We start from the raw sequence: 13950 nt of genomic DNA on the forward strand, positions 1-13950 counted from the left end.
GAGGGCCTGTGTTGTGGTATGCATAGAGCATGGGATTGCCTTAATCCAGCCCTGATATTTCTTTATGACCAATGAGGAAACAAACACTTTAAAATTGCATCAAGCACCGGGGCAGAAGACCTGAAGAAGAGCTCTGCGAAAGCTTGAAAGCATGTCTCTTTGACCAACAGAAGCGGTCCAGTAAACGATATTACCTTACCCACTTTGTTTCTCTAGGAAACTAGTTAAAACAATTAATAATAAAAAGAAGAAAAATACTTGACAAGAGAGTAGTAACCTTTGTACTTTCAGTATCCATACCTGTAAAACAGGGCAATGCAATTTTTAGTGTACACACTAAATTATCTGAACTGCTTCCCACTGTAACTGCTCCAGTCTGCAGACCTAAATATCATTTTTTTATTTCTTGAAATACAGCAATAGCCTCTGAAATCAATTTGCAATAGAGTGAGTTTTCTATTTTTATTGTATTGTAGAATATTTTCCTGTTTCATGTGTTGGCATGCTTCTGAGGTAAAATTTTATGTATGAATTTCTGTGAAGGCTAGTTTAAAAATGTATATATCTGAGGATGTCATAACAGACCTGGTGTTTCCTATCCCTTCTCTACCATGTAAATGAAAGATGCATTGAAAAAGAAACTGCTGGGGTTTTTGGTTTTTTTGCAGAAGAAAAAAAATGAACTGCATTAATTAGTTTTTTTTTCAGTACTCAATTACTGCAATTCCACTTTAAATGGCTTTCTGTCTCACTCTATTGCAACTGCATACTCAGTAGCTACTTGTCTGGCAATGCCTATTCCAGTTCCCCCTCAGATGGCTTTTTGTCTTGTTCTGGATATCCTGAAACAATTCCACCTTAAATGAGAAGAGAAGTGGGGGGAGGGAAGAGGAGAGCATGAGTGAAAGCTAGTGTATATTAATATTAATGACTGAAACTGAAGACCCCACCCTTCTGTTGATTGCTCTAAGCAAGGCAGGGAGATGCGGCAGGACTGGAGAAAAGAAGACATGCAGATGACAGATGGGCTGGCTGGCATCGTTCGTATTAACATAAATAAGACAGAAGGGTTAAGAAAGAGTAGCCTGTTCCTGTGGTGTTATTCCCAGGAAGAGAATGAGCTTTATCTCTTAACTGTCCCTCTTTTTAAATCCAAAATTGCTTCTGTCCTGAAACAACTTGGTGGGATCGTGAGCTTATTACTGTAATTGTTGAGGCTGGATCGTGAAGATAAGCATGCTTACTAAGCATTGTTCTGTGTGGTAAAAAAAAATTGTCTTACATCATTAAAAGCTTTTTACACTAATACTCTTCGTGTGCCCATTTGTCTGATTAATTATGTCCCTATGCGGAGGCAGTGTCTTTTGTGGGTGGGGAGGAGAGAGATAATTAGGTTAGCGCTCAGTTCAGTAATAGTATGGCTGCATTACAGTGGAGGTTTTTTCCCCTCCACTTTGAGTTAATTGATTTTTAATTAACTTCAAGTAGTTGGCACATCTGTAAAGGCTAGTCTGGACATGGCCCACATGCTTGTTCCAGAATATAAAACGTTTGTGGTTTAGTGTAGCTTGAATCTTAGGGTAAAAGTTGTGAAGAGGAGCCCTAAGATTTTTTATTGACATGACAACCTCTACAAAACTCAGTGTTAAAAAAAATAGAGAGAGAGAGCAAGAGTGACAATCACCGTGGCTAGGTGCCAGAGTTAGGTGGGATCCTCCTAAACTGTTTGAGGTTTGATCTCCTGTATCTGTGAACAGTCCTCATCCTTGATGAGTTCGCAGGTTGATACACAGCACAGTGTCCAAGTAGGTTGACCACATGTCCTGATTTTATAGGGATTGTCCTGATATTCAGGGCTTTGGCTTATATAGGCAACTATTATGCATCACCCCATCCTAATTTTTCACACTTGCTGTCTGGTCACCCTATGTCCAAATCTCTGCATCACACTCATTCTGGCCAAAGGCTAGGAAATAGAGAGCCAGCAAGTGTCCCTAGGACAGGTGGACAAAACAGCTGGTTGAAAACAGTGGGAGGAAAGGAGGGGATTAGGGTTACCACCTAGCCCAGGGATTGGCAACCTTTGGCACGCGGCCTGCCAGGGTAAGCCCCTGGCAGGCTGGGCCAGTTTGTTTACCTGCCGCATCCACAGGTTCGGCTGATCGCAGCTCCCACTGGCTGTGGTTTGCTGCTGTAGGCCAATGGGGGCTGCGGGAAGTGGCAGCCAGCACATCCCTCAGCCCGCGCCAATTCCCGCAGCCCCCATTGGCCTGGAGCAGCAAACTGTGGCCAGTGGGAGCCACGATCAGCCAAACCTGCAGATGCAGCAGCTAAACAAACTGGCCTGGCCCGCCAGGAGGCTTACCCTGGCGGGCTGCATGCCAAAGGTTGCCGATCCCTGACCTAGCCTGTATTTGACCGGCCTGGCTGATTTTTGTATGGATTTGTCAATTGCCAGAAAAATAATTTAATCTGCTGGGTTTTTTTTAAAGGGGTCTAAAGATTTGCATTATTCCCACAATACACTGGGATATCTAATGTTAAAAGTAGGGCTGTCAATTAATCGCAGTTAACTCATGCAATTAACTAAAAAAAAACTTAACTTATGATTAATCGCACTTATAACAATAGAATACCAATTGAAATTTATTAAATATTTTTGGACGTTTTTATACATTTTCAATATTGATTTCAAATACAACAGAGAATACAAAGTGCACAGTGCTCACTTTATATTTATTTTTTATTACAAATATATGCACTGTAAAAATGATAAAAGAAATAGTATTTTTCAATTCACCACATACAAGTACTGAAGTGCAATCTCTTTATTGTGAAAGTCTAACTTACAAATGCAGATTTTTTTGGTTACATAACTGCACTCAAAAACAAAACAGTGTAAAACTTTAGAGCCTACAAATCCACTCAGTCCTACTTCTTATTCTGCCAGTCGCTAAGACAAACAAGTTTGTTTACTTTAATGGAAGATGCTGCTGTCTGCTTCTTATTTACAATGTCATCTGAAAGTGAGAACAGGCGTTTGCATGGCACTTTTGTAGCCAGAAAGAAAAGGAGTGCTGGTGGCACCTTAGAGACTAACAAATTTATTTGAGCATAAGCTTTCATGACTACAGCTCACTTCATCAGATGCATTCAGTGGAAAATACATTGAGGAGATTTATATACACACAGAACATGAAAAAATGGGTGTTATTATACTCACTGTAAGGAGAGTGATCACTTAAGATGAGCTATTACCAGCAGGAGGGGGGGAACCTTTTGTAGTGATAATCAAGGTGGGCCATTTCCAGCAGTTAACAGGAACATCTGAGGAACAGTGGGGGGTGGGGGGGGGGGGTGAGGAAATAAACATGGGGAAATAGTTTTCCTTTGTGTAATGACAAATCCAGAGTGACCAGAGAGATTGAAGTGTTCTCCGACTGGTTTATGAATGTTATAATTCTTGACATCTGATTTGTGTCCATTTATTCTTTTACGTAGAGACTGTCCAGTTTGCCCAATGTACATGGCAGAGGGGCATTGCTGGCACAGGATGACATATATCACATTGGTAGATGTGCAGGTGAACGAGCCTCTGATAGTGTGGCTGATGTGATTAGGCCCTATGATGGTGTCCCCTGAATAGATATGTGGACACAGTTGGCAATGGGCTTTATTGCAAGGTTTTGTAGCTGGCATTGTAAGGTATTTACGTGCCAGATATGCTAAACATTTGTATGCCCCTTCAGGCTTTGGCCACCATTCCAGAGGACATGCTTCCATGCTGATGATGCTTGTTAAAAAAATAAATGCATCAATTAAATTTGTGACTGTACTCCTTGGGGGAGAATTGTATGTCTCCTGGTCTTTTTTACCAGCAATCTGCATATATTTCATGTTAAAGCAGTCTCTGATGATGACCCAGCACATGTTCATTTTAAGAACACTTTCACAGCAGATTTGACAAAAAGCAAAGAAGGTACTGATGTGAGATTTCTAAAAATAGCTACAGCACTGGACCCAAGGTTTAAGAATCTGAAGTGCCCTCCAAAATCTGAGAGGGGAAGGTGTGGAGCATGCTTTCAGAAGTCTTAAAAGAGCAACACTCTGATACAGAAACTACAGAACTCAAACCACCAAAAAAGAAAGTCAACCTTCTGCTGGGGCATCTGATTCAGATGATGAAAATGAATATGCGTTGGTCTGCACTGCTTTGGATTGTTATCAGGCAGAACCCATCATCAGCATGGACGAATGCCCTCTGGAATAGTGGTTGAAGCATGAAGGGACATATGAATTTTTAGCACATCTGGCACATAAATAGCTTGTGATGCCGGCTACAACAGTGCCATGCGAAGGCCTGCTCTCACTTTCAGGTGACATTGTAAAGAAGAAGCAGGCAGCATTATCTCCTGCAAATTGTAACCAACCTTCTTTGTCTGAGTGATTGGCTGACCAAGAAGTTGGACTGAGTGGACTTGTAGGCTCTAAAATTTTACACTGTTTTATTTTTGAATGCAGATTTTTTTGTACATAATTCTACATTTGTAAGTTCAACTTTCATGATAAAGAGATTGCACTACAGTACTTGTATGAGGTGAATTGAAAAATAATTATTTTTGTTTTTTACAGTGCAAATATATGTAACAAAAATAAATATAAAGTAAGCACTGTACACTTTGTATTCTATGTTGTAATTGAAATTAATTTATTTGAAAATATAGTAAACATCCACAAATATTTAAAATAAATTGTATTCTATTGTTTAACAGTGTGATTAATCGTGATTAATTTTTGTAATCGCTTGACAGCCCTGGTTAAAAGTTTCTGTGTCCAGCTAAAGATGCTGCAGTGTTCTCACTTCTGCAGTTTAAGCGATAACAGATCAAAACTGTTGAAAATACAGTAGCTGTCTGCCCACCACCACTGTAAGCACACCATGCATGTGTGAGAGAAGGTTTGAGTCATGTGAGAGTGAGGAGTTGTGCAATAGTATCAATCCTATGCTCCAGTAAATTTGTTAGTCTCTAAGGTGCCACAAGTACTTCTCCTTCTTTCTGCTCATATAGACTAACAGAGCTACCACTCTGGAATCTTATGGATGTGTGTCCTTTCTGTAGATACTATAAGTGACTGTTGAAAGGGCAGGAGTTGCAAAGTTGCCTTATGGTGAGGGGGCGGGCTTGCCTTCTGGCGGTGGGTGCCAGTTTTTTTCCTTTTCAAAGGTGGTAAGCCTAGAAAGGGTAGGGAGGGATAAACCCCCTACTTCCCCCTTCCCCCAGGCCAGGTGTATTGTCCTGAGAGGGAGCAGAGTTTCCCTTTAGGAAGGAGTGTGGTGTGATGAGGAAGCCAGGCAGAAGCAGGACTTTCAGGCCAGGGACACCCATGAGAGGGGTGGGGGATGGAGCTATGTGAGGGGAGGGGACGGGCCAGGAAACAGCTTGCGTGAGTGGAGCAGGGGCGAGGGTGGGAGTGCGTGTGCAGAGCGGGCGGTGTTGGGGGTGGAGCTATACGGGGGTGGGCGGGGTCTCCAGTGCGCGGTGACAGGAGAAAGGGAGGAGCCAGGGGGAGGAGCGGGGCGGAATCTATGTGCAATAAGGGGGCGGGGCGACGGGGAGACCCATCTCCGAGGAGGGGGCGGGGCCCGGCTGGCCGTTGGCCGTGTCGCGCGGGTGCAGTTGCAACCTCCGAGGATAACAAACGCCGCGGAGGGGGCAGGGTCCGCTCGTTGGCGGCGCGGCGCGGCCCGGGGATCGGCCGGTGGAGTCGCGTTCCCCACACCCCCCGGGGCGGGAGGCGCCGGGCGGCGCAAGGACAATGGAGGCGGCGGCGGTCTCGGTGGCGGCGGGGGCCTGGCCGGCGGATCGAGCGGGGGCCGCGGCGCTGAGCGGGGAGAACGAGGCCGAGAGCCGGCAGGGCCCTGCGGAGCGCGGCGGGGAGGCGGCCCAGCTCAACCTGTTGGACACCTGCGCCGTGTGCGGGCAGCACATCCAGAGCCGGCGGCCCAAGCTGCTGCCCTGCCTGCACTCGTTCTGCCTGCGCTGCCTGCCACAGCCCGACCGCTACCTCATGCTGCCCCCCGCCGCCCCGTCCCCCGGCCCGGGCACCCCCAAGGAGCTGCAGCCGCCGGCGTCCCCCTCCTCGCCCGTCCCTTCGCCGACCTCGCCCCTGCACTGCACGCCGGGTAAGTGCCCCTCGGTCCGCCCCCCCCGCCGCATCCCACCCCAGGCCGGGCTCCTCGCTAGAGGAGCTGGAGGGCGAGGAGCCCGTCGCCGCTGGAAGCCGAGAGGCGCCGCTCTTGCCATCGCTCTGTCAGGGACCGCGGCGGCCCCCCTTTGGAAGGGGAGGGCAGGTGCTCGCGTGGGTCGCCGCCCATTGGCGGGCAGCGGGAGAGGCCCGGGGTCTCTGGCCGCTCCCACCGTGGCTGTTGTGTAGGGATGAACTGGTCACGGGGGTGAGTGAGTGCCTGGGTCATGTCGCGATGCGGGAATGGCGGGGGTTTGATATTGAAAGGGAGCCCGGCCCCTCTGCTGTGTGTGCTCTGCGGGCAACTTCTTCCAGGAGCGAGTGGGGGCTTGGGATTCTTCTGTTAACTACCACTCTTCTGTCGGGGGTCTCCTAATTGCTGCTGCTATTGCGGTGCGTCCTGTGTCAGAAACGAGAGACGGAGCAAACTCTCTGATACCATCTACATCTTCCACCCCCCTCACGCCGCTGGATTATTCTCCGCATGGTGTTCTCCGGCACTTCACTCTCTAGATCTAGCTCTGGTTCTTGGAAGGAGCTTCTATTATTTCCTTTTGGAGCCACACCCGTTATCATCTGTGACAAGTTGCATGTGCTAAACAGAAGGCGAGAAAGCTGAACAGTGCAGTTTGTGATGTGGATTTGTTGGTGGTTTTGCATCTTCTTACTGCTCACTTTTGCACGTTGAAGAGATTTGACTTGCTCAGTACTGTAAAAGATAACTGAGAAGGGCTTGTGGTAGGGAGAAAAGAAGTATGGCAGAATAAAAGAGCTGTCATTTGGTGGTGAGAAAGTTGTGTTCCGAAGTTTAGCTGTTTTAATCATTTTAAGAGCAAGCTGTTAAGCAGCCCCAGATGGATTTTTTTACACCGTTTATAGGTGTGATCTTGTTTGCACCAAGATGAAGTCTGTAATGGAATGTGCTTTTCATTGTAAAGATCTATCTGATGTCTGGTATATTTCTAGAAAATAGATGCATAGTAGCAGAAATCTAGTACTATGCCAGTAGTTTTATCAAAAAACAGGGAAAACAGTTTAAAAATTTCTTGATCCCCTTTCTTATACATAAATTCATCCTGAAGAAAACCTCAAACAAGCAGCATAGTATGGGAATGAGTGAAGTTGATATATTTAATGGGGAAAAAGAAGGTGTAACAAAATAAGCTGCTCTGTAATAATGTAGGTAGACCTATTATTGGGATGTTTACTCTATGACTAAACTTAGTTCAACAGGACAATGGTTTTCAAACTCTTTCTGTCAACCCAGTTGAAGAAAATTGTTGATGCCCAGAACCCAATGGAGCTGGGGATGAGGGAGTTAGGGTGTGGGAGGGACTCAGGGCTAGGGCAGAGGGTTGGGGTGGAGCTGGGAATGAGGGTTTGGGGTACAGGAAGGGGCTCTGGGTTTGGGGGGGCGCTCAGGGCTGGGGCAGGGGATTGGGGCATGGGCTTATCTCAGGTGGCGCAGTGGGGGTACTAAAGCAGGCTTCCTGTCTGTCCTGGTACCATGGACCACGCTGTACCCCAGAAGCAGCCAGCAGCAGGTCCAGCTCCTAGGTGGAGGAGCACAAGCAGCTCTGCATGACTCTCGCCCACAGGCCTCCCCTCCGCGCCCCCCCCCCCCCCACAGTTCCAATTGGCCAGGAACCGTGGCCCCCCTGCCTAAGAGCTGGACCTGCTGCTGGCCACTTCCAGGGTGCAGCGCGATGTCATATCAGGTAGGGACTAGCCTGCTTTAGCTGGGCAGCACTGCCAGTGGAACTTTTAATGGCTCAGTTGACGGTGCTGACCAGAGCTGCCTCCGACCCAGTGCCTTGCATTCTGTGACTCAGTACTGGGTCATGACCCACAGTTTGAAAAGGGAGGAAGGGAATAGAATAGCTCAGCATAAGCCATCCCTCCACAAACAAGGATTGTTAAGGGGCAAGGTTAGAACTACTAGCTCTGAATATTTTACTTCCTCCTAGCCAACCCGCAAAACTAGGTGGAACCACAAGAAAGGGACTGCTTGTTACTGAGGGGCAGATGTTCTCTGTGATAAGTTAAACTCCTCTCCCAATTGCTCATTATCAGGAACTACTTACAGATGTTTTCTGTCAATGTCATAGAGTTTGTATGGCAAATTCCACCTTCTCTGTATGTGTATATATATATCTCCTTACTATATGTTTCATTCAATGCATCCGATGAAGTGGGCTGTAGCCCACAAAAACTTGTGCTCTAATAAATTTGTTAGTCTCTAAGGTGCCACAAGTACTCCTGTTTTTTTGTCAATGACTTGGTTACATGTGTCTTTAGCTTATCAATTAGATAGACCAGATACAGTGAAAAGAGCTCTGTAGGTCAATGTGTTTTCGTTCTCGTTTTCTGTAAACACACATTGCATATAAAGGGGAGAGTTTCTGGGTGTTAGTTGCGAGTGAATCGAGCTGTGAAATCACTTATCCAGTCTGGTTTGGTATGTATAACTTTCCGATCTGTGCTTTGCTGTGTTGATCATTATTAATCAGTGATTACCTGACACAGAATCATAGAATATTAGGGTTGGAAGGGACCTCAGGAGTTTATCTAGTCCAACCTCCTGCTCAAAGCAGGACCAATCCCCAATTTCTGCCCCAGGGTCCCTAAATGGCCCCCTCAAGGATTGAACTCACAACCCTGGGTTTAGCAGGCCAATGCTCAAACCACTGAGCTATCCCTCCCCCCATCTTGTATTTTTAAAATTTGAACCCATAAGGGGATGGTGAGCTTTTAGATAAGATAGACTTGCACGTCGACTTGTTTTAAAATTCTTTTTCTCTGGAAGTTTCGTTTCTACTGTGAAATAAACGCTTTGGTTTTAAGAAGGTGGTTTGGTCACTACATACGCTAAAGGCATTAGACTTTGGCATGGGCTGACCCCAGTCAAACTTATTGGGTAAGCATTGTTGATACATAGGTTGTTCTAGTCCATGGACTGGCCTAGGAGTGGAAGGATTGCAGAGTTCCACCCAGGAGAGGTAAAGGCATGTGGCCTGACACATGAGGTGTTGCACTCGGAGACTAGAAAGGGGATAGAGTTGCAGTCAGCCGTGTAACCATGACAGTGGGGTTAGGCCATATAATCATCTTTTGTTGGTGAATTCTCTTGAGTTTTGAGGTCATGAGCGCAAACAGCCCAAATGAAATGTGAATCCAAACTGACAAGTTAAATATAGAAGAGGTCTATAGTCAGGAGACAGATAAGATTAGGACTTTCAGAGATTACTTGAATAGGAGGGGAGGTATGGTAGAATAAAATGGAAAGAGTAGATTGAACACTTCTGTTCTTACCCTTTTTTTTTTTTTTTTTTTTTATGATTGTGGAAGTGATGGCTGCAACTATAGTTTAAAGATTTGGTTACGGTTGCTTTTTTCCCTCCACTGTAAGGCTAGCCTGGGTGCCAGTGCAGGCTGGGGAAGGAACAGGCACAATCTGTGGAGCAGTCTGTCAGAACTACCAGGCAGCTGGGAATCCTGGGAAGACGTGGCACTCTGTAGTCAAAGCAGCACCTTGGAACCCCCATATTTACTCCTGTTATGTAATTATGATATATTTCATACGAAGCATGTCACATAAGATGTCATATGAAGAGTCATGATCTGCTGAAACCCATTGTTCTGTCCAAAAAAAAAAAAAAGTATATCATGAGTAAATATTAAGTTATGACATTTTGCTGTATGGTTGTTACTGAAACGTGTTACAAGTTTCCTAATGACAAAGAAGGCAAACCACGCCCAGGAAGGTGTTCAATGACCATTAATCAGCAGGGGAGTTGTAATCAAGGGATTTACAATTCAATGACAATTGTGCTAGCACCAACTCTAGGACTCAGTTGCACAAGACTATACTGGGGGACTGCTCAATGCTGTGACTCGGCAAAGCCCACAGGACGTGTCTGGGCTAGTATTTTCCAGGCATGTAAACTGAGGATATAAAATAAGGGACAGTGGCATCTTGCCTTGGCCTTTCTCCTCTCCCACCTGTGCTGGAAGCAACAAGAATGCTGAAAAGATGGACTTCAACTGTGGTGACTGGCCCCAGGATAGAGAGAGAGAAGCCTGTGTATTAAGTACTGTAACTTCTAGTGGGGTGAGAAAACTGCTTGAACTAATAAGGTTTAAGATTTAGACTGTGTGTTTACCTTTTTATTTTCTTGGTAACGATCTCTGACCTTTTATGCCTACTACTTATAATCACTTAAAATCTATCTTTCTGTAGTTAATAATTCTGTTTTATATTTACCTAAAACAGTGTATTTTGGCTGAAGTGCTTGTAAACTGAGCTGAGATTTCCCAAAGGCTTGTGTATGTCCTCTCCACATTGAGGGAGGGGTGGACTAGGTAATAAACTTGCACTGGTTAGGCTTCAGACCAGGGCAAGATGGTACAGCTCTAGGGTGCAAGGCTGGAAGTGGGGGACATTGGCTGGTGTGATTTGCGAGTGTCTCTGGGAGCATTCATGCTATCTATCTGGTGGGGCTCCACATGCTGTTGTGCTGAGTGATCACAGTGCCTAGAGGGGTTTGCTGCTTGTCACTAGGAAAGTATTGTGAGAGACAGTCCATATTGGAGAGGGAACTGGGGTACTGCTGTGCCCCCTTAAAAGTTGTATGCCCCGGGAATCCTGTCACTTAAGGTAGCAATGTTTTGCAGGCTGGAGTGGCTTGTTTCCTAAGGAGCCTATATACCTTGTTTTGGGGTCTCCCAGGGTTAGGCCCTTGCTTGTGGATTGGCTGGGCCCTGGTTCATTAGCATGGGCCTTTCAGAGGACTTGCAGGTAATTACCTCAGAATACTCACCGGCTCAGGGATGACTCATCATACCCACTTCACAAAGAAGTTGAATCCCTGCTTAACTTATGGAGAATACAAGGTATCTCCTTTCCACACTTATTGTATTGTAGTTCGGGTCCATTGTGACATGAGAGAACTCTTGACCAAATTGAACCAGAGTTCCATAATGCATTATGCCTACACCTAGGATGAAAACTACTGCTTATGGAGCTAGTTATATGTAATGCTGGTGCTGCAGTGGTGATTATACCACATATGGAATGAAACTGTACTAATGTTGGGTGAGCTTGGGGCCAAGACACTCAGGTTTATTAATTCAGACCTTTGTTTGAACCAAAAACATGGCCTTGCAGTTGCAATTTCTATAAAAGCAATGAATGATAGCTACACAGAAAAATAAATTGATCAGCTACCTTCTCCTGGGGCATATGTGGGTCACAAGAAATTTCCCTTTACATTCTAACATCTATACCATTCCGGATTATATGATCATCCAGTCAACATTAAGCATTGTCTTACATAGCAAATACAATACTGTACCACGTGCAAGCTTCAGTTTACATACATTTTTCTGCCCATGCAATTTCTCTTTTTTGTTTCTTTTCTGTTACCACTAACCATGCATGCTGGCCAGGCCTTTCACCTCTTACCAATGTAGGGACGACTTGGCAGTACATTTTGTGTGTTCATTGTACTGATAACTTCCTCTTATCTATGTAATGTCCTTCAGCTCAGTACATTCTGTTTTTAAAAAAATAAAAATAAAAAAAAATCACCTTTGTCCTGTACAAATGCTAAGTTTTACTGTGGAAACTTACTAGTCAAATTATTGTAACTTCTGTTCTTTGTGTAGTGTCTGTCAGAAAATAAGATTTGTTTTGTTGAGGCTTATGAAGTTTGCAATTGACCAGGTATGGAATTACGGATGGTTATCTATATTGGGTCTGCTTGGTACAAATGCCTCTGTCTTGCAAACCTAGTATGAAGCTAGGTAAAAAGGTCTGTAAGGTCTGGCAATAAAGTGGAATTTGTGGAGGATTCTATCAATCATAAACAAGTATGGCATAAATATGGGTTTATGGGTAGGTTTGAATGCATACCTTTGAAGCAGGCTTACAGTGCAAGGTGTAATGCTGCAAGACTGTTTTCTGAAGAGGGCAATGTATGTATGACTGTAGCATTACCCAGGGTACAATCTGGACTGATGGACAGTTAAGGGTATATAGTAAAAGTCATGGACAGGTCACGGGCCATAAATTTTTGTTTACGGCCCATGGCCCGTCCATTACTTTTACTAAAAATACCCATGACTAAAATGTACCCTTAGTCATAATCTAGCATTGGTTGTTTGCATAGCATCTGTATAAAAACAAAAGAACATAAAATGAAATTGAAAGGCGATACACATTAATATATTCTAGGAATTATTTGTGCGGAATTTCTGTGGCCTGTGTTACACGGGAGGTCAGACTTGATGATCACAATGGTCCTGTCCTTAGAACATATGAATCTATGAATATGGAAAAAACTGTTGTGTTGTGTAAAACTGTATAACCACTTATTTAACCAGTAGAACTCATTACTGCAATTTTCCTTAAGCTCAAGAGCTTGTTAGAATTCAAAAAGATTTGGTTTATGTTGTGCTGTAAGCCTCTTTACACCATTCAAATCTGATTTTTTTTCAATGAACAAAATCTGAGTCTGTGATATCTTATATTTTGTTCCTAAAGTTTAGACTGTCGAAGAGTAAGTCTCAGAATGCCTGCATGTGTATAAACCATAGCACAAAAACTTCACTCATAGGACAAGATCATTAGGTCAGGTTAATTTAATTTATCAATAGTAAAGGCAATTCACCAGGCCCTGAAAGTTTCCTGGTAGGCTGTCTTATCCCCCCCACCACATCCCCGCTCCTCCACTTACCTCCCAGTGCTTAGGACTTTCCAAGACGGATTGGGGGGGCGGGGAGAGCAGGGAGGAGGTGGAGAAGAGGTGGGGTGGGGTTTTGGGGAAGGGGTTGGAATGGGGGTGGAAAAGGGAGGGAATAGGCGGGGCCTCATGGACTAGATGAGCAGTCTGAGGTATGAAGTTCAGCATGTATGATTCTTTGCTGGGAGTAGTTGGGAAGAATGTTAAAAGTGGCAATGTATTTTGTATGAGTAGTTACTTTAAAAAGTTCCTGCCATGACAGCTGTGTTGATAGACTGATAGTGTAGATCATCATCAGTGTTTCTGACCAGATAAGGGATAGTTACAGGTATTTATATTTTATAGAAACCCCTCTTCACATTAGTTTTAAAAAAAATTAAAACATTGACTTTTTATAGCATTCTATATTACTCTTCATTTTTTTCATTTTTGACTATACTTCTGTATCATTGTATGCGGCCCCTCAGGCCAATATACTAGTCCTCATGTGGCCCTTGTGGTGATTTTGAGTTTGACATAGAGTCATATGGGTTACGAATATTGCTGCAAGAGTGTGCTCCTAAAACTTAGGTTTTGGTGCTCCCAAAACTGAGTTTAGTATATGACCAGTTATCATTGCTCTTGGACATCTGGGCCTGATTGAATTTTTGGAAAATAAAAATTCACTTAATTTATTGGTTTTTGAACACTGAGTGTATGCTTGCAAACTGAGGTTTGATCACTGAGTATAAGATGATTTTTTTAGAAATTTTCTTTTTGCATGAATGTGTATTTTGAATGATGCCCCAAAGGCCAGCTGAGTAATAACCTCTGTTTAATTCAAGGACAACTTCCAGGGTGGAGGGAGTGCAGAAGCATTTATCTGTTTTTGTGCATTTTTTTTAAATTGAGGCATCTGATAACCACATGAGTGAACATACTTTTTTCACAACAAAATTTCAAAACCATTTATTTCTTGCCA

At 44.3% G+C, this 13950-nt stretch overlaps 1 protein-coding gene across 3 annotated transcripts in view; it reads left to right on the forward strand.

Moving 5' to 3' along the window:
• The first annotated feature begins 5665 nt into the window (after nucleotides 1–5665).
• The window catches only part of TRIM24 (tripartite motif containing 24), a 144633-nt gene continuing 136348 nt past the window's right edge, over nucleotides 5666–13950 (forward strand). For 2 of the 3 annotated variants that reach the window (XM_048830993.2, XM_048830978.2), the window contains exon 1: nucleotides 5666–6184. In XM_048830993.2, coding sequence (XP_048686950.1) covers nucleotides 5818–6184 — 367 coding nt within the window. In that variant the 5' untranslated portion in view covers nucleotides 5666–5817. The remainder of the gene's footprint in view (nucleotides 6185–13950) is intronic. The other variant, XM_048830968.2, reaches the window with a different exon arrangement.

This window comes from Caretta caretta, chromosome 1 (assembly GCF_965140235.1).
Source record: "Caretta caretta isolate rCarCar2 chromosome 1, rCarCar1.hap1, whole genome shotgun sequence".
Taxonomy (NCBI): domain Eukaryota; kingdom Metazoa; phylum Chordata; order Testudines; family Cheloniidae; genus Caretta; species Caretta caretta.